The sequence below is a fragment of the Peromyscus eremicus genome, chromosome 6 (genome assembly GCF_949786415.1).
Source record: "Peromyscus eremicus chromosome 6, PerEre_H2_v1, whole genome shotgun sequence".
NCBI lineage: Eukaryota > Metazoa > Chordata > Mammalia > Rodentia > Cricetidae > Peromyscus > Peromyscus eremicus.
In genome coordinates this window covers 94577150-94602736 of record NC_081421.1, presented here as the reverse complement: position 1 = coordinate 94602736, position 25587 = coordinate 94577150, and the positions used below count along the sequence as shown (strand labels likewise).

Genomic DNA, 25587 nt, shown 5'->3' with positions numbered 1-25587 from the left:
ATTTAATAGCTAACATTTGCTGTGCACTTATTTTGTATTAGATCCTTGCTGACTATTACATATACTATTTCATTTAACTTTTACAACGCTCAGTGATAGATGCTACAGTAAACTTTTTGTCTGTCAGTTCAAGAGCTGCTGGAGCTGGAGCTGGAACCCAGGCCATCTGCCTTCAGAGCTTGTGTTACTAGACATTTTTCTATCATTAACCTTCATTGTCTTTGTTGAGTCCTTTGAAAATGGTTATCAATCTTGTATTTTTATGATATGCTAAGAGATAATATGTAAAAAAGTTAAATTCTACCAAATATTTTGCAAAACACTCATTTTGTTTTTATTAACTTTTTACTAATATCTTGTTTTTAGTCAAGAGAATTTAGATGTTTTAGATACAGGGAACCTTGATGACCTTTTTGCTATAATTGCTTGTATACCAGTTATGTGTCAGGCCCTGCTGTTTTATGAAGACACATATCAAATATTTACTAATGAAAATCAATGTCTGAGATAGAAATACAGTACCACAAATGGATTAGACATTGCAAAGACAAATGGGTTTTAGGTAGTGGACTGATTTATTTCAATTCTTAGACTTGGCTGTCTACCTTTCTCTACTAGCAAGTGTCTAAAAAGTAATTACAGCAAATATTCTCAGATCACTGCTTGACTTCCACTTTATCGTGTCTCCCATTACTACAAGGCTCTTCCATTTAGTATGAGTGACCACACACATACCTGGTCGCCCATTCTTGGCAAGACGCCCTGACCACTATTTAGTACATCCTAGCTTTAAAGTCCAATTCTATTTCCTTCCTAGGTTTCCGGTGGTTCTAAGTATTATTACCTCTTCCTCTTTCATGTCTCTGCCAAGTTCTCCACGTAGTGTCCCATGTTTCCTGTCTGACAAGATCATTAACTGAGAGCTTTTTTTTTTTTTCTTTTTCTGTGCTCTGTGCCCGCTGTGGCTTTTCATGTGAATCAATAGGAATTTCTTCTATGTAGTGTTGGGCTTCCCATTGTTTCTCGTGATTATGCAAGTCCATTTATGTACAGGAATTAAAGGAGTCATTTACTATTTTACTGCTTTTAAAGTGTGAAAGTATGCCTTTTTTCATAGTGAGAACAATCTCATTCTGTTTTTCACTCAAATCTGTTTTTTAGGTTTTATGGCAATTAGATATATTCCGAAGAAGCTTGAGAGTTCTGACTGGACATGTTTGTCAGGGAGATGCCTGTATATTTTGTGCATTGAAGGTAACTATTTAATAATTATTGCTGTTACTTCAAAATTTTAATTTTGATGGCTGCTTAGTTTGGTTGTGACTGAAGTTTATTGTCAAATGACTTACAGTTTTCAAGATGAATGCCTAAAATATGACAGGATTTTGTCTTCTGGTATTGTGTTAGATAATTAAAAATTAATGTTTTAAGTAATATGAAACTGTTGAGAATATTTTTCTTTACTTTGTAATTATTGTTTAATCGTTTTAATGAATGTGCTTTTGGCGATTACTGAGTTCTAAGTGCTGCTCTCATTATTGGGTTAACGCAGTGAGCATAACCTGGGTTAATTCAGTGAGCATAATTTGTAATAATACATTTTCTTCCCACCCTTGGGATGTGGAAGCAGGTAAATTTCAAGTTCAAAGCCGCCCTGAGCTACATAGTTAGATCCTGTTAACATAAACAACAACAACAACAAAACCCTATTCTTATGGAGCCTATAAAGCCTTTTGTGGAGTAGAAGACAATGTGTACGCCAAATGTAGAGTATGTTAGGTGATAAAAAGGACATGAATGGCCAAGGAGGAAATACTAACCAGAGAAAGAACTAGAAGTACATGTGACTTGAGACCTAGAAGAGGTGATGGAGTTCAGTAAAGGGCCTTGTGGGAGAAGAACCTTCTAGGCAGACATAGAAACAATTTCAAAATGTTGTTCAGTGAACACCAAATACGTCTGGGCACCAGAAGCGTTGAGAGCGAAAGAAATGGGTGAGAGATGGGCCTCAGGGGTAAGGGGAGTTCTGTGGCCCAGGAGGGAAGGATGGCTCAGTTTGTTGTGCAAGCAGGAGGACTTGAATTTGAATTGACCTGGGAGTTGGAGGTGGAGAGGGTGACTCTGGGTGTCGTGCATTTTCCTCAATCACTTTCCATGTCGTTTTGAGGCGGGGTCTCTAGTTGAACATGGAGCTCCATTTTGGGGAGTCAGACTAGCCAGCTTTCTCCAGGGACTCCCTTTCTCTGCCTTTGCATCCTGGGATGGCTTGCAGGCCCTCTGTGCCCACCCAGCTTTTCGTGTGGTTTCTGGGGGTTCAGACTCCAGTCCCCCAAGCTGGTGCTTTACTTTCTCAGCCGTCTCCTCAGTTCCTGAATAATTAACTTTGTATGGAATTTCCGGACCAGCTGTTCTGCATTCATTTCTGGGGATGGTTATACTGTTTTGAATGTCTCTCTGTTGTGAAATTATTAGTGTTTATAAAGTTGTTGGCATTAGACCTACTGATGTACTTTTGATTTCTAGACAATATTTGCACAGTTTCAACACAGTCGCGAAAAAGCCCTTCCCTCAGATAACATAAGGCATGCTCTTGCAGAAAGCTTCAAAGATGAGCAGAGATTTCAGCTTGGCCTCATGGATGATGCTGCCGAGTGCTTTGTAAGTACCGCTGACAAACGTTAAGAGGTTAGAGAAATAGTTTTAATTCCTGATATGTTGCAAATTTGAAGACAAAAATTATAAAGTCAAAAATGTCAGAACTGGTTAGTGCCTCATATATGTTGTTCATCCTTCATGATTGAATTTAAATCATTCTGTGTTTTATGTTGTATATTGGGTTTTGACTGTTTACTGATTTTTACTACATGTTAGTTTATAAAAAATACATATAATTCTTTTATATTACATATAACTTATATATCAACCACCCGACTTTGTGTCCTGTTTTGTTTTTAATCTTTCAAGACCAGTTTGTGCTGCCCAGTTATTTTGGGTGTGTAGTTCCACTGGAGGGCGGTTGACTTACAAAGTTACCATACTCTTGGAGGAAACTGTCTCTCCCTCTCCCAGCAGCTGACAGTGGTCAAGAGCTCCATGGCTAAGGGTGGAATGCTGTGCATATCTCCCCTCTCCATTGCTGAGATTTGATCTGGCTTCAGTTTGCTCAGGTTTTGTGTATTCTATCAAAATCTCTGAGTTCAGATGTGCAACTGCTCTGCTGTGTCCAGAAGACAATGTTTCCTTGTAGCTGTGGCTCTTACGGCCTTATCAATGATCCATGAGCCTTAGGACTGAGCTTTTTGTAGCCTCTTACTCGCTGTACTTTGGCCAGTTGTGTGTTTCTGTCACTACAGCATAATGAATAGTATTAAGTTCTCCCCTATAGCCTGTGACCTCTCTAGCCATTGATTCTTGGCCTGATAGTGGTGCCAGGTATGGTTTTATCTTGTGGAGCAGGTCTTAAATCCAATCAAAAGTGGTTGCTCCCTTAATTCTTATCTCTATTGCACAGTGGGCATGTCTTGCTAGGCCAGTCATTAGTGTAACTTACAGGACTTACAGCTGGCTCTAAGGGATGCTGACTCTTCTCTTTAGTTAGCTTGCATAGTACCTACCAGCACTGAAAGCTAGCTTACCGGTAGGGATGAAGCTTCCAGGTTCATACCATTTTGGCTTTGTCATATTTTATGACTCAAATATATGATGTGAGAAAAATGTAATATTTGTCTTTCTGCCTCTGGATGATTACCTCACTCAGAATGAGTATTTCCAGTTCATTCATTTACCTCCTACTTTCATTTTTCTCAGTAGCTCAATAATATTCCATTGTTAAATGATCACATTTTCAATATCCTTCATCAGTTGATGTACATCTAGGCTGTTTCCCTTTCCTGCCTATCATGAGTTGTGAACATGGTTGGGCAGCTATCCCTAGAGTAGGATATGAAGACCTTTGGGTATATGTACCCATAAGTGGTATTGCTGGATTGTAGTTCTATTTTTGGCATTGAGGAATTCTCACACTGATTTGCATTGAGTGTATCAGTTTGCACTTCCAACAGTGAATAGGTGTTCCTCTTTCACCACATCCAGGGCAGCATTTATCTATTTATTTATTTTTGCCTTTCTGACTGGAGAGAGATGAAATCACAAAGTCATTTTTAATTTGTATTTCCCTGGTAGCTTAGGAACATTGAACATTTTAAAAAAGTGTTTCTTAGTCATTTATTTTTTGTCTTTTGAGAACTGTTTACTTCTTTGCCCCATTTTTAAGTTGGATTGTTTGCTTTCTCGATTTGAGTTCCTTACATATTCTAGATACTAACTCTTTGTCAGATATATAGCTAGCAAAGATTTTTTTCCCCATTCTGTAGGCTGCCTCTTTATTCAAGTGCTGGTGCCCTTTGCTGTACAGAAACACTTTAGTTTCATGAGGTCTATTTGCTAATTGTTGGTCTTAATGCCTGTGATATTGATGTTCTGTTTATAAAGTCTTTTACTGTGCTAATGAATTCAAGTATATTTCCTACCTAGCAGCAGACCTTCTGTACAATTAGAGTATGCCCCCAGTCTTCAGGAGTCTAAGGAAGGTGCTCAGGGCTTTTCTTCAGGTAGTGGGTACTGGTGGGATTGGTGATAGTTGTCTGGGACCCCTTTGTGAAGAGGAAGGCAAAGAGTGGAGGGCTGGAAGGCAAGTCTAGATAGATGGTCCTCCGGCAAGCTTCAGGGGTGGGTGGCATTGCTGGTTTGGATCTAGTACCCTTCCCTGGAGAGACGGTGGTCCTCGGGTAGTGGGGATGAGTGGAGTTGGCTGCAGGAGCCTGGTGTCTGCCTAGAGAAGGAAGCACATCTTTACATGGAGGTAGGTAAAGCTGGCCCAAGTAGGTGGAGTTGAGTTTAGTGGGGAACCTAGTCTCTCTGACTAGGCATGGTTCAGGAGATCTCAGAGTGGGTAGTAAGAATAGTACAAGTTGGGGCTCCCTGCCTCAAGAGGAGGGGTGTAGCAAGGGGTGCAGCAAGTAAAAAAGACTTATTCTTTAAAAATTTGCCATATACTGATCCATGATATACATTTGAAATTTCATGGATTTGTTGCGAAGGACTGCTTGAATTATGGTATAAGTAAAGCCATTGTTTCACTTAAGTTATATAGACTAGTTGGTCCACGTAGGAATATAAAAAGGTAATCAGGTTAGGAACATAGTTGAGGTGGTTTACCTGACAAGCTTGAGGACCTGAGTTTATTCTCAGTTCTATGTAAAATTGCTCACCAGGCTAACACACGCTTGCAGTCCCTGAGCTAAGGAGGCAGAGACAGGAGAATCCCTGGGGCTCATTGGCTAGCACCTTAGCTTCATGGGTGAGCTCCAGGCCAGTGAGAAACATTGTCTCAAAGGATCTTGTGGGTGTTCCTAAGGATGGCACTTAAAGTTGTTTCCTGACCTGCACACACATGTGTGGACACACACACACACACGCACGCACGCACGCACGCGCACTCGAATATACACACTTTTTTTTAAGTTAACCTGATTTTACTTAATATGAGAATGCTCGGAATGTAGCACATGTTTCTGATACTGAATTCTATATATCAACCACTGTGATTGGGATTTAAAATAAGGCTTTAAATGTTTTTCCCATTAATTTTTTTAAGCTAGTACTGTAGGAGATAAATACTTGAACATTTGAAGTGATTATAGAGGAAAATTGAAAGCTAGCATTGATGACATTCCTGCATTTACACATGGAAAATATTCAGTTAAAAGTAGTTACATATTAAAGTGGTCACTGCAAGATCAGCAACTTAATTCATTTGTGTTCTTTAATTTTTTAACTAGGAAAACATATTGGAGAGGATTCACTTTCACCTGGTGCCAAGCAGGGATGCAGACATGTGCACCTCTAAGTCGTGTGTCACTCATCAGAAGTTTGCCATGACTCTGTATGAACAGGTGAAATGTCCTCCTTTTCTGAGTAGATACTAGACTTCTGTCTCGGGATTGCTAAAGTAAGCGTACGTTTTTGTCTGTAGTGTGTGTGCCGCAGCTGTGGAGCATCCTCAGACCCTCTACCCTTTACGGAATTCGTGCGGTACATTTCTACAACAGCCCTGTGGTAAGACCTCTCAGAGCATATTTAACTAAGAGTCTAAGAGCACGTTTAAATGGAGTGACGTTTATTCTGTAAAATTAGGACAGTGTGGATTTCCCCTTCTGATGCTACCAAATGTGCTTTCCCAAGAGCCTAAGAACTGGCTTTCTCGGCTGGAGGCCTAGAGTTTAGCTCTCTCTAGGTTACCTGAAGTGCCTGGCTAAAGTTTCAAAGTTTGATTTGGAGTATTTGCACGTATGTAATATAGTATCCTGGGGGTGGAGCTCAAGTCTAAAGATGAAATTCATTGCATCTTAGATGGTCTTATAATTAAAAATAACTCAGAGCCAGGTATTGGGATGAATGCTGAGAGATCAGAGAAGCAGAGCTGCCACAGCCACCTCACCTCAACAACTCCTCAGCCGATCCTGTTTCCTCAGACTGAAAGCCTCTCAGTCCTCATCCGAAAGGATCTCAGCTAAACTGCTTTAGTTCCTGTTTCCTCATGCCTTATATACCTTTCTCTGCCCAGACATCACTTCCTGGGATTAAAGGCCTATGTGCTTCCCAGCACTGGGATTAAAGGTGTGTGCCACCACTGCCTGGCTCTGTTTCCAGTGTGGCCTTGAACTCACAGAGATCCAAAAGGATATCTGCCTCCAGTGATAGGATTAAGGGTGTGTGCCATCACTGCCTGACCTCTATGTCTAATCTAGTGGCTGGCTCTGTCCTCTAATCCCGAGGCAAGTTTATTAGGGTACATTATATATCACTATAATTCATTTGTTTAATACATACCTTATATACATAGTCTGATTGTAATTTTATATAGTATTTATAGAGAGCCTGCATCTTAAGTGTGACCCATTACGTAAACTTAGGTTTCGAATTTACCAATTATGACATGATTTCAGCACTCAAAAAATTTCAGATTTTGAAGCATTTCACACTAAATGCATCATTTAATAAAATGTACAGAATTTGTATATTTTATATTTATAGCAGGTTTTTGGAACTGTGAAAATGAGCTTGAAATGAGACACTCATTGGTAAATGAACTGCACATGATATCTTCATCTTTATGAAGATGTTCCCTTTGTATTGGCCATGTTTCCCACCACCTTCATTGTCTCCTTTATGGTGGTAAAAGCTAGGGTAAAGTAAAAAGAAAGGAAAACATGCACATAATCCTTATGTAGGTCCTTGTATTTGAGACCTCAACAGTCACCTTATAATTATGTTGTGCTTACTGCCTGCCTGTCTGCCAACACCTTTTCCCTCCTTCTCTATGAAACAGCTAGATAAGATGCAAAATCTATCCTAGACTTTATGTAACATCAGTCAATCAGAGTTACTTGGAAGTCCTTTATCAATGTAAGGAGCTTAACTTGGTAAATCTACCTGGTAGGAAGATGTATTAAGATTGAAACCCACATCTATCTGACTGCAGAATGGTTACTCTGATACTGTCAGGTCTGTAAAACCTCCATGTGCAGTTGGAATGCTTATCAGACTCTGAGTGCGGTCTAGTACACTTGTGCAGTGTGTTAGGGGAGGACTTTTGGTTACTGAAGATCGTGGAACTCTGAAGCATATACAAGGTAGTTATTTTACCATCGAGTAGAACTAGAACATCTAGGATGGAAAGTAGTGATGATGGTATTTGACCTTCAACAGTTCCTTTTGAAAATGCTTGAAGGTATCACATGTTTTAAGATATCACATGCCTTGATGTTCTCAAAGGTGAGGGGTAGTTACCCAGTAATGCAGGAAAATGCCTGTCCCAGCTCTAACAAAGCATTAGTATTCACAGTAGAAGAGAAAAGGCACAAGTGTAGCGCTTCAGACTTAGCTGGTGGAGCCAGCATCTCCTAGCTGAAATGGTTAGCTTTGCCTCTGGGAACTTTGGGCCAAAGAAAGAAACTTGTCTTCAATTTTGTGCTTGCTAGGGTGGAATTTAAATTCAAATTCCTATTTATTAATTAGTAGAATAAACAAAATACTTATATTAGAACTACTTCCACATAAAACCTTTTATCCTCATCTAGGAAGTCCTAAACAAAAGCATAGCTGGACATGTTGATACTTATCTGTAATCCAAGTGTTTGGGAGGCTTAGGTGGGAGAATGTCAGTAAGTTAGGCCAGCCTGGGCTAGAGAAGATGCCATCTTAAAAAGTAAATGAATAAGTAATTAAAAGGGATAATCTCATAGGATCCTATATTTGTCTTAATATTTTATATACCTTCCAAATTTAGTAATTTTTTTCACTGTATGGTTAAGTTTTTAGACAGAAAAGTAATGCATACCTATCAGTATATATTAATACCTATTTTTTCACATATAATTTATATATCTGCTTAAAGTTCATAGGGCAGGCTAGATTAAGACTCCTACTATTTTTCTTTTTTTTGTAGCAATGAAGTTGAAAGAATGATGGAAAGGCACGAACGCTGTAAACCAGAGATGTTTGCGGAATTGCTGCAAGCAGCAAATACGGCCGATGACTATCGGAAGTGTCCTGTAAGTGTAGTGGGAGAATATCAGTGTGCTTCTACGTTTGTAAACTTGAAATAGGCATTCAGAATTATTGTGTAAATACTAATTGTACATGTGTAAAACTTTTATTTAATGATACTGGAGATAGCTTTACATCACATGAGCTATTTATCTTAACGCTGTTCCTTTAAAATCTCTAACTGTGTCCACATGTGTAGTCCCAGCTTCTTGGAAGATTGAGGCAAGGTCACTTGTGGTCACAGGTTTGGGACCATCCTGGGCAATGTAGGAGAACCACCATAAAGACAAAGCAAACACTTGTTAGCTTTGTTAATTTTAAATTAACAATTATTTTAGATGTATGTTTTGTCTGCATGTATGTGTATGTACCACATATGCACCTGGTGCCCACTGAGGTCCACAGAGGGCACTGGATCCTTGGGGACTGGAGTTACAGATGGTTGTGAACCACCGTATGGGTGTGGAGAGTTGAACCCAGGTCCTCTGTAAGAACAAGTGCTTCTTAATGACTGATCCAACTCTCCAGCACCCCCACCCTCAATGTTCGTTTGTTTGTTTTTAGACAGAGTCTTGTCCCTGGCTGGCTTGGACCTCACTAAGTAGACCAGGCTGCCTCAAACTCACAGAGATCTGCCTACCTCTCTTTGTTAAAAATTTAAAATAGTATGTGTTGATTGAATTCTGTCAAAGTTCTGAAATTTATCACCTGACTACAGAGGAGTCACTTTTATTGTTGTTACTTTGAGTAAATGTGACAAATGATTTTTTTTCTTGCATAATATTGTTAATGACTTCAGTGTTTTTAGACAGAGCATAATACCGTAGTGGAGCCTGGCTCAGCCTCCCAAACACCACATCTACCTGCTAACAACCTTGAGGGTTTTCTTCCTGCTTTTTGTTGTTCTTTTCAGGATGACTATTTGTTTTAACACATCTAAAAATACAAAATGGGTTAAAATTAAGTTCTTGCTTACTCAGTAAAGACAAATAGCTGGTTACAGGTCAATTTCTAGTAAACTGAAAAAACAAATTTCAGATACACTTTGATTTTCGTTGTATAATATAAGCTAAATATAGTAATTGGTAATTTTAAAACTTGCCCTTTGTATTTGTTTTTCTCTAGAGTAACTGTGGCCAAAAAATAAAAATTCGCCGTGTTTTAATGAACTGCCCAGAGATTGTTACAATTGGATTAGTCTGGGATTCTGAGCACTCTGACTTAACAGAAGATGTTGTTCGAAGTCTAGCCACACATCTCTACCTTCCTGGGGTATCACAACTCTTTTCATTCCTTTCCCTGTTTCTTTTAAATTCCTTTCAGATGTTTCATATATCATGATGTAATTAGTTTTCTTCATAGAACCTAAATCTTTTAAAGGAAATACTGATATCCATGTGTCCTGATGAAGATAATTTTAGTCAGACTAAGTGTAATACCTTTTTCCATAGACTAGAAATAACTTTTAATTACAGACTAAACCATCTCATGCTCTTTCTCCCTGGAATGATGATTGATGTCACTGGACATGGATGTGATAAACACTAATCTAGGAAGGGCTTAAGGTTTAAAACTAATCTATGTATTGATCTTCCTGATACATGCTTGCTTTTTAAAATTGATTGCTACTTTTTAAATTTACTTTGAGTTTGTTATGGCTTCAATTAAAATTTTAAATAATTAAACTTTAGATAATACTTTAATGTTTCTTCAAATGTGTTATCTAATCATGAATGTGTAATTCATCTCACATCTGGGATATAGGTAAAGTGTCATTTGTGTTTTGATAAAGAAACTGTTACTGCACTAATGCATGGTGAATTCAACTTGTGGGACTTTAAGGTTCTGTGAACTAACTAAAAGTACTCTGTTCACAGTTCAGTATCAGTGCTGCCTTCAGTAATAATGCTGGATTTAGGCCAATCTGTATGTGAAATATTTTCATAGTAATTCAAATATGTGATTCATTGTTTCTCTGTTTAAAGAGACAATAGTAAATATACATTAATATTTTTAAATAGCTTTTTTATAGGGTTACTGATGAAAATGCCACAGACAGTGAACTTCACCTTGTTGGTATGATCTGTTACACCAGCCGACACTATTGTGCCTTTGCTTTTCATACCAAGAGCTCCAAGTGGGTGTTTTTTGACGATGCACACGTGAAGGAGGTGAGACCTTCACTAACTGTGATAATCATTGTAACTTTTTACACTGTAGAAATACATAATGACAATTATAAGATATTAGTATAATTATTAGAAAAATGAATGTAAAGTGTAGCAGGAATCTTTAAAGGTTTTATTAATTAAATCAAACCTGAGGCCAGTTATTGGGGTGAACACTGGAAGATCAGAGAGACAGAACAAGCCACAGCTAACCTCACCTGGCCAACTTCTCAGCTGGTCTTGTTTCCTCAGACTGGAAGTCTCTGAGTCCTCATATCCAAGTGGCTCTCAGCTGTACTGTGCTGCTAGAAGCCTGAAAGCTTAACCAGCCAAGTACTTCTAGTTTCTAGTCTTCATGCCTTAAATGTCTTTCTGTTTTTGCCATCACTCCCTGGGATTAAAGGCGTGTGTCACCATGCCTGGCCGTTTCCAATGTGGCCTTGAACTCACAGAGATCCAGAGGGATTTCTGCCTCTGGAATGCTAGGATTAAAGGTGTGAGTACTACCAGTTTCTAGCCTTTGTATCTAGTGGCTGTTCTGTCTCTAACCCCAGATAAGTTTATTAGGGTGCACAATATTTTGAGGAACACAATACCACCACAGTAAAGATAAGCTACTATTACAATTTTTTAAATTTTAATTTATTTTGCATCTTAAGTTTTAATCTAGTCCATTTCTAGAATAATATGTTTTGGGGTAGGGACAAATTGAGGCACTGTTTTTAAAATTTGGTGTATGTGATAAGGAGTTATACATATGTTGTATCTTTTGATAAATCATTTGCTTTTTTAAGACAATATCTTACACTGCAGCCCAATCTAGCCTTAAACTCATAGCAATCTCCTGTCTCAGCCTAAGTGTTGAAATTATAGGTGTAATACATCACATCTGGCATTTTAGAAATTACTTTGTTTATTGTTATGTGTATATGCATGTGTGTGTGCTGCAGTGTGCATGTGTGCTTGTGTGTATGTGTGTACCTGCATGTATGCTTGTGTGTGCATGTGCCACAGGGGAGGGAGGTCAGGTCAGTTTACATGAACTAGTGCTCTCCTCCTACCATGAGGGTTCCTTGATGGAAACACAGGTTGTCAGTTTGGCACCGGTGTTTTTACCCACTGGTCTATCTGCTGACTCAGTGCTAGCTTTTGTATTAACACTCAGCTGGACTCTGGAATTCTTCACTAATTAGTAGAGGGCCAGGTATCTGAGAATTTTAAAATGTTGTACAAGAGAGTTAGACCTGACACAGTTGAAAACTTGTAGCTGAAAGTTTTCCTGTGTCCTGCCTGGCCTGCGGTCGGGACAAATCTCTCTCACCCATTGGTCTCACAGCCACTCGGAACCAAATAAACACACAAAGGCTAATATTATTTTTAAACTATGGCCATGGCAGGTTTCTTGTTATCTAGTTCTTATATCTTAAATTAACCCATTTCTATAAATCTATACTTTGCCACGTGACTTGTGGCTTACTGGTCCTTTACATCTTGTTTCTCATGGCGGCAGCTGTCTCCTCAGCTCTCTTTTCTTCTCCCCTACCTCTCCAGTTAGAATGTCCCGCCTAACCTTATTCTGCCTCACCATTAACCAAACAGCTTTATTTATCAACCAATCAGAGCAACATATTTTTCACAGCATACAGAAAGACATCCCCCCATCACTTCCCCTCTTCTTTCTAAACAAAAGGAAGGTTTTAACTTTAACCTAGTAAAATTACATATATCAAGCAAGAATTGCAGTTATAATATCTAATCTATTTGTATTTTGCAAAATTAAAGTAGATATCCTATCTATCCTATATTTGTGAGTCTAAGGTTTCATATCTACCTTATCTCTTATCATAACCAAGGAAAACCATAATTATAATTATCTAGTCTTCAACTACATCAAAGACCTCAAAAGGATACAATATTATCTAAGTAAACAGGAAGAACATTGTAAGCAACTTCCAAAAATCTAGAATAACAAAGATAGCTGGCTACCTGGACAGTTACCCAAAGTTCTTCTGCAATGTTGGGGCATCCATTCTTTAGCCTACAGGCCTAGAGTCTCTCAGTTGCTTCTCTCTGTGTCCTGTAGAATGTCTGTCAGTTTCTTCTGTGAAGCAGGAACCTAAAGGACCATCTCGCCTTGAAAAGTTCAGTGGTCACCTTCCTATGGGTCCTGCATGTCCAGTTGATATGACATTTTGTCAAGCAGTCCAGGCAAGAACACCTTCTTGCCCAAATGGCTACATTTGCCAAGAAGAAGGTAAACTCCATATGGAGTGTCTTCAATGCCCATCTTTCTCTCTGAAGTAAATCGGTGCCGCCAGGAGCAGATGTGTCTCATGTCCAGAAAGTCTAAGTTTTAAAACATTTTAAATGCCATATTCTGTAGGTCTTTGAAGTGTTTGAAGATTATCTACCTAATTGAAATATATATGTGTATATCTAGAAAACTTAATTAACACGACTATAAGTTTGACTATCATAGAAGACTAATTATTAGTCTGTATTTCTTAATTATCCACTACAATTTCAAATGAGCTGCACAAACATAATACCTTAAACAAGAATAGAAATATACATACAGTAAAACAAAATTAACTTTAAATTTGTATCAATAAACTAAAATCTATACCAATGTAAAACATTTTAAACAAGTTGCTTTTTAAAAGTAGTTCAACAATCCATCCTTTTATCCTATCATATCCTCCTTTTTTCTTTAGAAAAATATTGACTATGACCAATAACAGTTTGTAACCAACAACCTAAACAAAGACAAACATCCATAATCCATTTTTTGGGAATGTGGGCCTAGTGTTCTAGGCTACTTCCTGCTGATAGAGGCTGGTGGTAGTCTTATGGGGATCCTGAGAAAATTCAAGATAATGCTCAAGTTCTGGGAAGACCACTATAATATTTGTTGATAGGTACCATCTGTTAAGGTTCAGGAGGTTTGGCTTGATCAAATCTGATCCATCTTAACCTAGAACAAATCCATAGTCTCTGGCTTCCTGTGGAAACAAAAGCAGAGCCTCCTTTCCAAAGCAACATATCCTTAGATCCAAATTTTGAAGTCAAGATACCTTTAAAATATACATATTTTATATTATTTTGTAACTGAGTAGCTTTTACAATCAAATGTCTCTCTGCAGTTAAAAACCCCAAAGACAACATAATCTAGACTCTGTGTAATATCCATCTTTACGTGGCTTATTTTTTATATTACCTTTATTGTCTCTTTAAAGACTTTATTATTTGAAACTATTTCTTTATATAACTGTCTATATTCATTTACTTCTCTCTTACAAGCCTATGTACATTTTTACACACACTGTAAACTGTTTAGGGTTTATCCCATCTGAATCTGTCTTATTGTGAATCTGTTGTGCTTTAAACTGCAGTGGCTAGTACTGAAACAGAAGCCTTGGCTGCTGACTCTACCCACTTCAGCTTCCCAATATAGTGGTGGTACATTTACCCAGCTCTAGGAGCCGTGAGTACTACCAATTCTTGGAAGCAGTGGGTCTATGGCTCCATCAAAGCAGCATGTAGCCCAGAAACCTTTTTTTTATTTTTTTATTTTTTTGGTCTGTACTAACAAAAGCTAAATCCACTGTGCACCATGCTGCACGGCTTGCAGAAACCTCTGGGTAACTCGGTGGGAATCTGCCATTCTGTAGTTCCAGCCCTCGTGCTGCAAACCCTCCACAGCCAGGAGACACACCATTGTACGTAGACCCAACATGAGTGACATGAACTGGGAAGGTGCTCTTAGCTACATTTATAATTTCTTCTTAAGCTCTCTCAGGTTTTAGGTTGAAATTCTTGCCACCACATGTGGGCGCCATATGTAGTTTGAAGATTTCCTGTGTCCCAGCCTGCCAGTGGTTGGGACAAATCTCTCCCACTTGTATCCCCCAAGTAAACACACAGAGGCTTATATTAATTATAACTGCATGGCCAAGGCTCAAGCCTTTTGCCAGCTAGCTCTTATATGGTAAATTAGCCCATTGCTATTAATCTGTGTATTGCCACATGTTCTGTGGCTTTACCTGCTCCCTGGGCAGCTCACTGGTGTCTCTCCTACCTTCTTCCTGTCCCTCTAAGCTGCCTTGCCATAGACCAAACTTATTAATCTACTTCCATAAAATTGATGGAAAACATTTGGTATTTGTAAAAATCACTTTTTTTAATACCTAGTGCTTTTTTATACAAAAGTGTGAAGAAATTCCATCTTGATATTTTGGAGTTCAGACTGGCTATCTGCATAACTCAAATTATCAAAAATTGGAGGACTATCAGGTATTAAGCATCTGCAGGGGTTTTTTTTGTTTTTTTGTTTGTTTGTTTGTTTGTTTGTTTCAGATGGGTTCATGCCGAGTAAGGAGGTAAACAGAAGTCATGGAAAAGCTCAGGGTTCCAGTTATTAGAAACCCTGGGGGGTTTGTTTGTTTGTTTAATTTATAAACATTAAAATATACTGAAGTATGCACCTTGAGTTTTGAGAAATATGCACACTTAAAATTGACTATAACTAGACTATATATAATCAACTATAAATGTTTTTGACATTGCTAAGCTTGAACCACCCGAGGCCTCATATGTTTTAAGCAAGTGCTCTGCCTTTAAGCTGTCCTTTCTCTGACTGTATAGAGAACATTTTCATCACCCTGGAAAATTCTGTTATGGCTCTTGCTATCAGTCTTCCCACACCATCTCAGGCCCATGACATGACATCACTGGCCTTCCTCTAGATTAGTTTTCCCTTCCTATAATTTATATAAGGGGTTCTTAAAGCATTTACTGTTCTGTCTCACTTCTTTCCCTCGGCAAAATGTCATTAAAATCTGTCCATACTGTTCATATCTGTTCTTCGTTTTTATCATGTTTCATTTAGTAGATGTTCTACAGTTTTTCAATTTACCTATGGTGATTTAAATAATTAAGTGGTCGGGCAGTGGTGGCACATGCCTTTAATCCTAGCACTCAGAGGCAGAGGCACATGGATCTCTGTGAACTCAAGGTAAGCCTGGTCTACAGTGCAAGTTCCAGGACAGCCAGGGCTACACAGAGAAACCCTGTCTTGAAAAACCAAATAAAAAAATCATCATCATTATGTGAATATTTTTCCATTGCTCTTAGATAATACCCAGAGTAAAATTTTTGAGTTATGTGATAAATATGTGTTAAATGTTACAAGGAATTGCCAATTGATTTTATCACAGTTGTACTGATTTTGTTCCTACCAGCAGTGTTTGAGAATCCCTCTTCACACCCTCCCCTGTAATCCAGATGGGTAGTGTTAGTAATTCTAGCTCTTGGAATGCTGTGTATAAAATATCTCATTGTAGTGTTTAAATGTTTTCCCTTGTGGTTAATAGTAGTTTGAGCATTCTCTCCATGTCCTCATTGGATGTGTGTGTGTGTGTGTGTGTGTGTGTGTGTGTGTGTGTGTGTGTGTATGTGTGTGTGTGTGTTGTCTATTCACATGTTTTACCAGTTTTTCAATTCAAATCTTCTTACTGAGTTCTAGGAATTTTTTTAATCTGTGCACAAGTCCTTGATTATTTATATGTTTAGTTTCAATTTCTTCTTGAGACAGAGTCTCATTAAGCAACATTGACTGGCCTGTAACTTATGATGTAGACCATGCTGGCCTTGAACTCTGAGCCATCTCATGCCTTGGCCTCCTGAGTACTAGGATTAAAGGTGTGTGCTACTACACCTTGCTCCTTTCAATTTCCTAATGATACATCTTTCCAAGACAGATATTATTACTTAAGTTGATGACCATTTTACAATTTTTTTCTTCTCTGAGTTTGTTTGGTGAATTTTCTCTTTGGTTTTCGTGAGCTGATGTTTACTTTTATGGGCCCTGGGTGGAAATTGCTTTCTCTTTGAGCTATCCAGCCTTCCAGCACCACTTGTTGAATAAACTCCTTCATATTTCTCTGTTGAATTGCTTTGGATGCTTTGTTAAAAGTCAGTCAACATAGCCGGGCGGTGGTGGCGCACGCCTTTAATCCCAGCACTTGGGAGGCAGAGCCAGGTGGATCTCTGTGAGTTCGAGGCCAGCCTGGTCTCCAAAGCGAGTTCCAGGAAAGGCGCAAAGCTACACAGAGAAACCCTGTCTCGAAAAACCAAAAAAAAAAAAAAAAAAAAAGTCAGTCAACAATGTATATGAAAAGCTGCTTAAAGTTTAGTGACTAGGCCAGACATGATAGCTCACACCTACAATTCCAGCATTTGACAAGCTGAAATAGGATTGCCATGAGTTCAAGTAGGTACAGGTTGAGATGTGTTTATAAATAAAATTTAATAATTAAATCTTCGTATGGAAAGTATCATTTTGCCTGTTGATGTTTCTTTACATTTATTTGTTGTGTGTTTATGTGGGGAGAGGGAACATGCATGCTACAGAATGTGTGTGAGTGAGGTCAGAGGACAGTCTGAGGAAGTTAGGTCTCCCTTTCCACCATGTGGGTCCTGGGGAGTAAACCAAGTCATCAGGTTTAGCAACAAGAGTCTTTTGCCACTGAGCCATCTCACTGGCCCTTGCCTGTCAATATTTTTAAAAATGAGAATCTGGAAATTTTTTATTTGGGCTAGTTATTTAAAATTATTATGATACTTGGACTGCTAGCACCTGAAAGTCTTTTTAGGAAAGTCTTTTGAAATGCAAATTCAGTCTCTGCCTGTTTGTATTGCACACTTCAGGAACTGGTTTGTGTTTATTTAGTGTGGCTTTTCTTTCAAAGGTTGGAACCAGATGGAAAGATGTGGTCTCCAAGTGCATACGATGCCACTTACAGCCACTCTTGCTGTTTTATGCAAACCCGGATGGCACAGCTGTCTCGACTGAGGATGCACTCAGGCAGGTGGTCCACTGGTCACATTACAAATCGGTTGCAGAAAATATGGGTAATTCCTTTTAAAAAGTATTTTTTTTGGAATTTTTCTACTATTAAAATAAACTAAGAGTTAATGCTGAATGTAACATGAACGTTGAGAATATTTTAAAATTGAGTTTCAATCAAGTATAATTCTACTATATTGAAATTTAGGATAATTCTACTATATTTTGTTTATTTTTCGAAGAAACATTTTTTGCCAGTAGCCTCAGAAGCCCTATCAGGAGTCACCCAGTGTGATGCACCCATAACACAGGAGAGGCTAGTTGGTGAAGAGCGAACTCTGAGATTATAAATAGTTTAGTGACCAGAAGGTCCAAAACAGCAAAGCACACAATCCCTGAGTGACATCAGCCCCTTAAGGGTTAATTATTTTATCTAGAGTGTTAAAAATGTCTTAAAAGTGATCTAAACATCTTCTAATGGAAAGGAAAGGAATGATGCATTTTTTTTTTTTAACTGTCTTTTTAAGGATGTGGAAAGCCTGTCAGCTACAAACCAGATAATTCAAAGGAAAATGGATTTAGTGATCAGGCAAAACAAAGAGAAAATCACAAATTTCAAGCTGATAATATTTCATCATTTAATCGGAGCCAAATACAGACAAGTGGAAGGAGAGGAGCAGGTATGTTTTAAATTGCCCAGTGTACATTGTTGGTAAACCGTTGAGCACTCTTATCTTAGTTACCGACCCTGTAAATCCTGGTGAGAACTGAACAGAAAGGCTAAACTGCCTTCCTTGCCCTGCCCTGCCCTGCTCTGCCCACGAAGAGAAAATAGTAGGTAGATGTGTGTCTTCTTGTGAACACATTTCTCTGAGAGTTATAATCTACTGACCAATTCAAGACAGTCTGTGCAATGGCACAAGACAGCATGGATTCACACAAGCTTTGTAAACCTGGGCCAGCGTCTAAGTACGTGAGGCTTTACATCTCTTACATGAGTTGGAGATAGTTACGGTGCCTGCCTCAGAGATTGAAATAAATAAAAATACTTAGAACATGGAAAATACTTTCTGCCTCTTCATTCAATAGCAGTTTTCATCTTTTTTCTTTACACATGCTTTAGGGACTATATCAAATGTATTTAAAGAAAATGTGGGTCTCCAATGTCAAGAAAAATTATGCTGAACACTTAGTTAAGCATAAAACTGAGTTTATGTACTTCGCTTTTTTAAATTATGTATGTGTACATGCTTACACGCACTATATACATACATATGCATGTGCATGACACTGTGTGTGCGAAGGTCAGAGGGCAACTTTGGGGAATTGTTTCTCTTTCCATCATATGAGTCCCAGGGATTGAATTCAGGTTGTCAGGCTTGGCAACAAGTGCTCCGCCCCACTGAACCATCTCACTGGTCCATGACTTTTTTAAGTATATATTTTGTTGTTGTTTTTTAGTTCTGGGTTTACTTTTGTTGAACAACTTGAAAAAATGACGTGTATCATTATAAGAATATTTTCTTTTACAGTTAAGTTAAGCAATGATCAAAGAGAAAAGATAAAAGATATTTCCAGAGAATGTGCTCTGAAAGCCATTGAACAGAAAAATGCACTTTCTTCTCAACGGAAAGATTTAGAAAAGGGGCAAAGGAAAGATACAGGCCGACACAGGGGTAAGTTCTTAGAACATTCACTTTAAAAAGAACCAGAAAAAAATCTTATTTTAAAATGGAGTTTTATAGTATATGGTGTATATTTACATATTACATTTTATATATTTACATGTTTCTCAGTATGATTTCTTGAATGCCTCTATACTAAATGTAAAAAAAAATGAAAAAATTTTCCAGTTATTCTTTAATTGTAATCTTGAGATATGTCTTAGTTACTACCCTATGGCTGTGAAGAGACACCATGGCCAGGGCAAGTCTTGTAAAATAAAAGCATTTAATTGGGGGTTTACATATAGTTTTAGAAGGTGAGTCCATGATTATCATGATAGGAAGCAGACAGGCATGGTGTTGGAGCAGTAGCTGAAATCTTTACATCCTGATCCATAGGCAGCAGCAGAGAGAGAAACTGGCCTGGCATGGGATTGTGAAACCTCAAAGCCCACTCGCAGTGACACACCTACTCCTCCTAATCCTTCCCAAACAGTTCCAGTAACTGGGGACCAAGCATTCAAACATAGGAGTCTGTGGGGGCCGTTCTCACTCAAATCACCACAAGATACTAGTGTTCATGTTTTAATATTTTTAGTTCTATTTACTTTACTTTTATTTACAAATGCAATTCACTCATATCATACAATAAACTAGGAAGGAAGGTTATATGAGAAGTAGCTCATTGATAGAACACCTGTCTACTAGTGTGTTCAAGGCTTTGTAATTGATCCTCAGGACTTAAAACAAGAAGGAAAGTTAGAAAGGGCTTCTCACTGCCCATACTTCTTTTTGTTATTAATACAGAAGCTTTCAGTGCATTATAAACTTAACCTTTTTTTTACTTTTATGGTGTTTTCATGGATATAATATAACTTTACCTGTATTTTAAATGCTGAGTCCAGGGGTTTGCTACAGTGACATCCTGTCACGTGCACCTTTATATATATTTTGGTGTGTAGGTGTGGCATGACATTCCTGAGGTGGATGCCGCATCAGGGTGTATTGGTTTCTGGTTTGGACAGATGCCCTCTGTGTTCCTTCTGGAAGACTAAGACAGCACCTCTCAAGTCAAGTGACATTGTGTCTCATTCTTGAACTCACTTTGAAAACCTTTACCAACATCAGATATGAGAAATGTATTTATGATTTTTGTTAATTGTAAATGAGACAAAATGCTTAAATCTTTTACAACAAAAACTTTTTAGAGTGAAGTTAATTTTATAAATATTTGTTATTTGTAAATAAATGGTGAAGCGTTGTTTTTGTTGAGTTGGTTGGGTTTTTGATATGAGATCTCACTGTATAGACCAGGCTGGCCTCAAACCCATGATCTTCTTGTTCATTGTTTTGAGCCTCCCAGATGCTGAGACTACAAGTATGTACCACCACACCTGACTGCAGATAATGCCCTTTTTAATCCTAAATCAGTATGTGATATACTTTAATTTTTATTATTTACATGTGATTGCTTTAACATTTTCCAACAAGATGTTTGGCTTGTGATCACTGAGCTGCCCTAAGGGGTCTTATGTACTATTATTATTTTTAAGATTTGGTTGATGAAGATGTCTCATCTTTCAAGTCTGGATCACCTCCTGCCCCGGATGGATTCCGACAACAGGGGACCCCTCATCTCTACCATAGCCAAGGCAGAGGACCCTGTAAACATGACCGAGCTGCCCATGAGAGCCACACTTCTGGGAAACTGTTTAGTTCAAGCAAATCCCAGAGTCTTCTTGTTCCTGGAGAGAAGACCACAGGCAGATCTAAGAGTGACAGCGGCGCTGGGTATGATACGGATAGCAGTCAAGATTCAAGGGACAAAGTGGCCGGCTGCAGTAGCAGGGTTAAAGGCCGCCACCGTGGCTGGAAACCCATGAGAGAAACATTAAATGTTGATAGTGTTTTCAGTGAAAGTGAAAAAAGGCAACATAGTCCTAGGCATAAGTCAGATGCCAGTAACAGACCTAAATATAGCAAAGATCAGAGTTTTAACAATTGGCCAAAAGCAAACCCAAAGCAGAAAGGGTTAATGACCATATATGAAGATGAAATGAAGCAGGAGGCAGGAAGCAGAAGTTCCCTTGAAATTAATGGGAAAGGAGCAGAGAAAAACACAAGCATCACAGAGAGCAGAGGCCCTGGTAACAGCTGGCAGATGCAAAGGACAGAGTCTGGGTATGAAAGCAGCGATCACGTCAGTAATGGGTCTGCTAATTTGGACTCACCTGTCACTGATGGAAGTGGGACAGTAATGGAGACCACTGGTGGTAAAGCCTTCAGGTAATACACAGAGCAACAGTTTCTCCCCCAATATTCTCTGGGGTTTGTTGTTAGATTTTATTTTCTGTTTGTGTGTATATATGTGTGTGTTTGTGGGGATGTAGACCACATGTGTGTATGCCCATGGAGGCCAAAAGTGGATCCCCTAGAGTTGGATTTATAGACCTAGCCTCATAGGGGTGCTGGGAACTCAACCCTAGTCTTCTAGAAGAGTAAGAAGTGCCTTTAACTGCTGAACCATCTGTCCAGACCCTCTTCGTTATCTTTTTTTAGAGATGTTTTCCTGCTTTGAAACTGTTATGTAAATTTGGATTGAACTTAGACAAGTGAGATTTCTGTTTTTATTTAATTGTGTTGATTTGCTCATGCTAGGTAAGCAGTCTTCCTCCAAGCTGCCCCTCAGCACTCACCATCCTTCTTGGTAATGGTTTGAAGTCATTTTACAGGTTTGCATTCAATATGAACTTAGAGTGAAGAGAAGTAGTATATGACAGCTTGTTTGATGGTTCATATTGTCAACTTTAATAGTTATTTCCTAACTCCAAAATAACAGCTCTCTGTTTTTAGGAAACTTGAGAACTACAGAAATACAGCATTATTTTCATTATTATTATCTTGATTTTTAAAAATAAATTTGGTTTTTGTGTGTATGGGGGATTGGCTTGTGTCTCTGGTGCCACATGTATGTGATATCTGGGAGTGACAGACAGTTGTGAGCTGCCATGTGGGTGCTAGGAATTGAACTGGTCCTCTGGAAGAACAGCCAGTGCTCTTCACCCCCAGCCAGCTTTCCAGTCCTCTACTATCGATTTTTTGGTGCAGGCTTTAAAGTGTTGACTTCAATTGGTATCTTAGTTAAGCTGATGGTTGAATTCTTTGAATTGTTTGAATTCATTGTTGAATAATATATATATATATACATACACATATACATACATATATACATATACATATACATATATATATATATAATCAGAGATCTGACATTTGTATCTCAGAACTGGGTAGTTTCTGTTTCAACCCAGTTCCAAAGAAGCAAATATAAAAGAATTTAGTAAAGTAAATTTGTGATCAGTTAATTAACTCTAAATACTTTTTTTTATTGTTAGCAATAGTTCATCCCTCTCTGTAATCTCTCAAACATGCTTCATCTCAGTTTAGTGGATGTTTTCTTTATATCATTCTTACTACTTTTTCCTGTTTTTAATTTTTAAAAAACATACTTAATTTTACCTAGTGCTTGATCACATTAATTCATTTTTAAAAAATCAGATTTGTTTGAATCGGCTGCTTATTATGCTCCATTAAAATAATTGTTTCCATCAAGAATTAGAGGAACTTTTTTTCTTAGCACTAAACTTCATAACACGTCTTGAAATGCAGTAGCACACATAGTGGAAAGAACAGGACTTTGTAAAGACATAAACTTGCATTTTAATTATTGGGCAAATTAAATTTGACTAACAAAGCAATTTTCCGTCATAAGGAGTTTAACTACATTCAAGTATTGTATGCTATAAATTTAGTATATAATATAAATGTAGTATACATTAAGCCATGCCACTAATTCTAGCACTTCAGAGGGAAAGGCAGGATGATTGCGGATTCTAGGTCATCTTGAACTATAAAACAAAGCACAACAACAACAAAAATTACATTAAGTTCTTAGACTAGCATGTAGTAATGTTTTAACAGGTGGTTTTTTTTTTCCTTTTTCTTAAACTAAGATAATCTGCAAGAACTGATGTACTTGCTGTGTGTGTTTTATTTTCCAGTGAACAGGTTAAGATGGGTGATCTAAATATAAACACTGTGGAGTGTGTATCTCATCAGAGCAAAGACCACTTAGAAGGTAAAAATTGCACTTAAATATGCTTTAATGGTTTCAGTAAAGGGTGAATGACAGTGATTTACTGTTTGCTGTTATGATAGACCTTATGTCTCGGTCAGTGTTTCTGTTGCTGTGATGGAACACCACAACCAAAGCAACTTGAGGAGGAAAGGGTTTGTTTGGGTACACTTCCACATCACTGTTCATCATCTAAAGAAGTCAGGACAGGAACTCAAGCAGGGCAGGAACTTGGAGGCAGGAGCTGATGCAGAGGCCATGGGGGGTTGCTGCTCACTGGCTTGCTCCCCATGGCTTGTTCAGTCTGCTTTCTTATAGAACTCGGGGACACCATCCCAAGGTTGGCTCCACTCATGATGGGCTGGACCCTCCCACATCAATCACTAATTAAGAAAATGCTATACAGGTTTGCCTACAGCCTGATCCTATGGAGGCATTTTCTTAATTGAGGCTCCCTCCTCTCAGATGACTTTAGCTTGTGTCAACTTGACACAAGATTATCCAATATGCCTTAGAAAACCCTATATGGCCAAAATAATTATTTTGACTTGAGTTGGGTAGTTTATGCCTTTAATCCCTGCACTCAGGAAGTTAAGTAAGGTACAAGGATTGTATTTGTGGCCATCTTGATAGAAGGAGAAAAACAATAACTTTATTATACCAATAAATGGATTTTATTTTAAGCATGTATCATAATAATGTATAGGAAAAAGAAATCAAACTTTTATGTATACTGTCTATTCATGCTGTACTTTTTTCATTTGCTTCACAATATTGATTTTAGTTTGTTATCACTTTGAATTTTTTATGCTTTTGAAATTTGTAGCCTTTTAAAATACTCTTTAAAATTTTTTTTATATTTATTGACTGTGTGCATTCACACACATGTACACATGCCACTATGCATGTGCAGGTTAGAGAACAACTTCAGAGCTAGTTCTCTACTTCCACCATGTGGGTCCTAGGGGTCAGACGTAGGTCTTCAGGGTTTCATGGTAAGCGCCTCTGCCCACTGAGCAGGCCGCCTCACTAGCCCTGGACATACCCTTCACATATGTCTTCAGTTTTGTAGTATTAATAGCATTCGAGCATTTATTTTTTCGATATAGATAATGAAATCTTTGAGTCCTGGCCCTCCAATCCCAAGAGGAGCTTGATTTTAGGTTTTAATTTGATGGGCCTTTGAACACATTGATTTTGGGAAGTTTGGTTTCTTTTGAGTTTTCTTTAGATTTGTTTATTTTAAATATATAAATGAGTGCTGGTATCCATGGTGACCAAAAGTCTTGGTTCCTCTGAAGCTTCCTGACATGGGAGCTGGGAACCAAAGTGAGGTCCTCTGCAAGAGTGGTATGTGCCCTTAACGATCTGATTTCAGGCAGCTTCACTCCTTATTCCCTCCTTTATACCCCTCTCTTCCAGTGGAGCCTTCTTTCCAACAAGCCCCCTGGCTGCTTTCATTTCTTTCTGTGTGGGACCCATTTTTCTCTGATCTCTGTAATGGTGAGAGTTGGATACTGAAGTCAGCAACTATTCCCGTGTTGGGATCAATGTGTGTCTTTATATATTGTAGTCTTTGTGTGTGGTTTTATGAAATTGGGTATGCCTGTGTTTAGTGCATACATTTACAATTGTAGTATCCTTGGTGGGTTTTTCCTTTACAGATTTTGAAGTGACTGTATTTATCTCTTCTGACTAGATTTGATTTTGAAGTCTATTTTTGCAGGTATTAGAATAGGGATGCCTGCTTGTTTTTCAGTCCTAATTGCTTGGAAAAACTTCTTCCACCCTTTTACCCTAAGACACTGTCTTTGATGGTAAAGTATGTTTCTTGAAAGCAGCAAAAGGAAAGGTTCTGTTCTCTAATCCAGTCTGCTGTGGGAACCCGTTCTCGGGTTCCTCGTGGCTTTACCCAGCAGGTCCACATAGAGGATGATTAGACCACGGGCCTGAGTGCAGGTGTCTGAGATGGTCTGCATTTGCCTGTGCTGGGGGAGGAGGTCTTTTGCTCCACCCCTTGGTGTCTCTATAAAAACCCTGGGGCAGAGACAGTCAGGGCCCGTTGGAATAGGTTCCAGGCCCTCTCGAGGCTATCCTTTATTTTCTATCTGTTTCTCTCCGCGATATTCTCCGCAATAAATCCTTCTATCTAATATTTCCTGC

The 25587-nt window shown here is 38.4% G+C and overlaps 1 protein-coding gene across 2 annotated transcripts in view; it reads left to right on the top strand.

The window, feature by feature from the left end:
• The window catches only part of Usp53 (ubiquitin specific peptidase 53), a 46101-nt gene that overhangs the window by 5346 nt on the left and 15168 nt on the right, over positions 1–25587 (top strand). For both annotated transcript variants that reach the window (XM_059266191.1, XM_059266192.1), the window contains exons 2-13: positions 1162–1254; positions 2524–2658; positions 5841–5954; positions 6035–6117; positions 8510–8615; positions 9736–9882; positions 10632–10781; positions 17528–17690; positions 18153–18305; positions 19158–19301; positions 20843–21575; positions 23351–23427. In XM_059266191.1, coding sequence (XP_059122174.1) covers positions 1162–1254; positions 2524–2658; positions 5841–5954; positions 6035–6117; positions 8510–8615; positions 9736–9882; positions 10632–10781; positions 17528–17690; positions 18153–18305; positions 19158–19301; positions 20843–21575; positions 23351–23427 — 2098 coding nt within the window. The remainder of the gene's footprint in view (positions 1–1161; positions 1255–2523; positions 2659–5840; positions 5955–6034; positions 6118–8509; positions 8616–9735; positions 9883–10631; positions 10782–17527; positions 17691–18152; positions 18306–19157; positions 19302–20842; positions 21576–23350; positions 23428–25587) is intronic.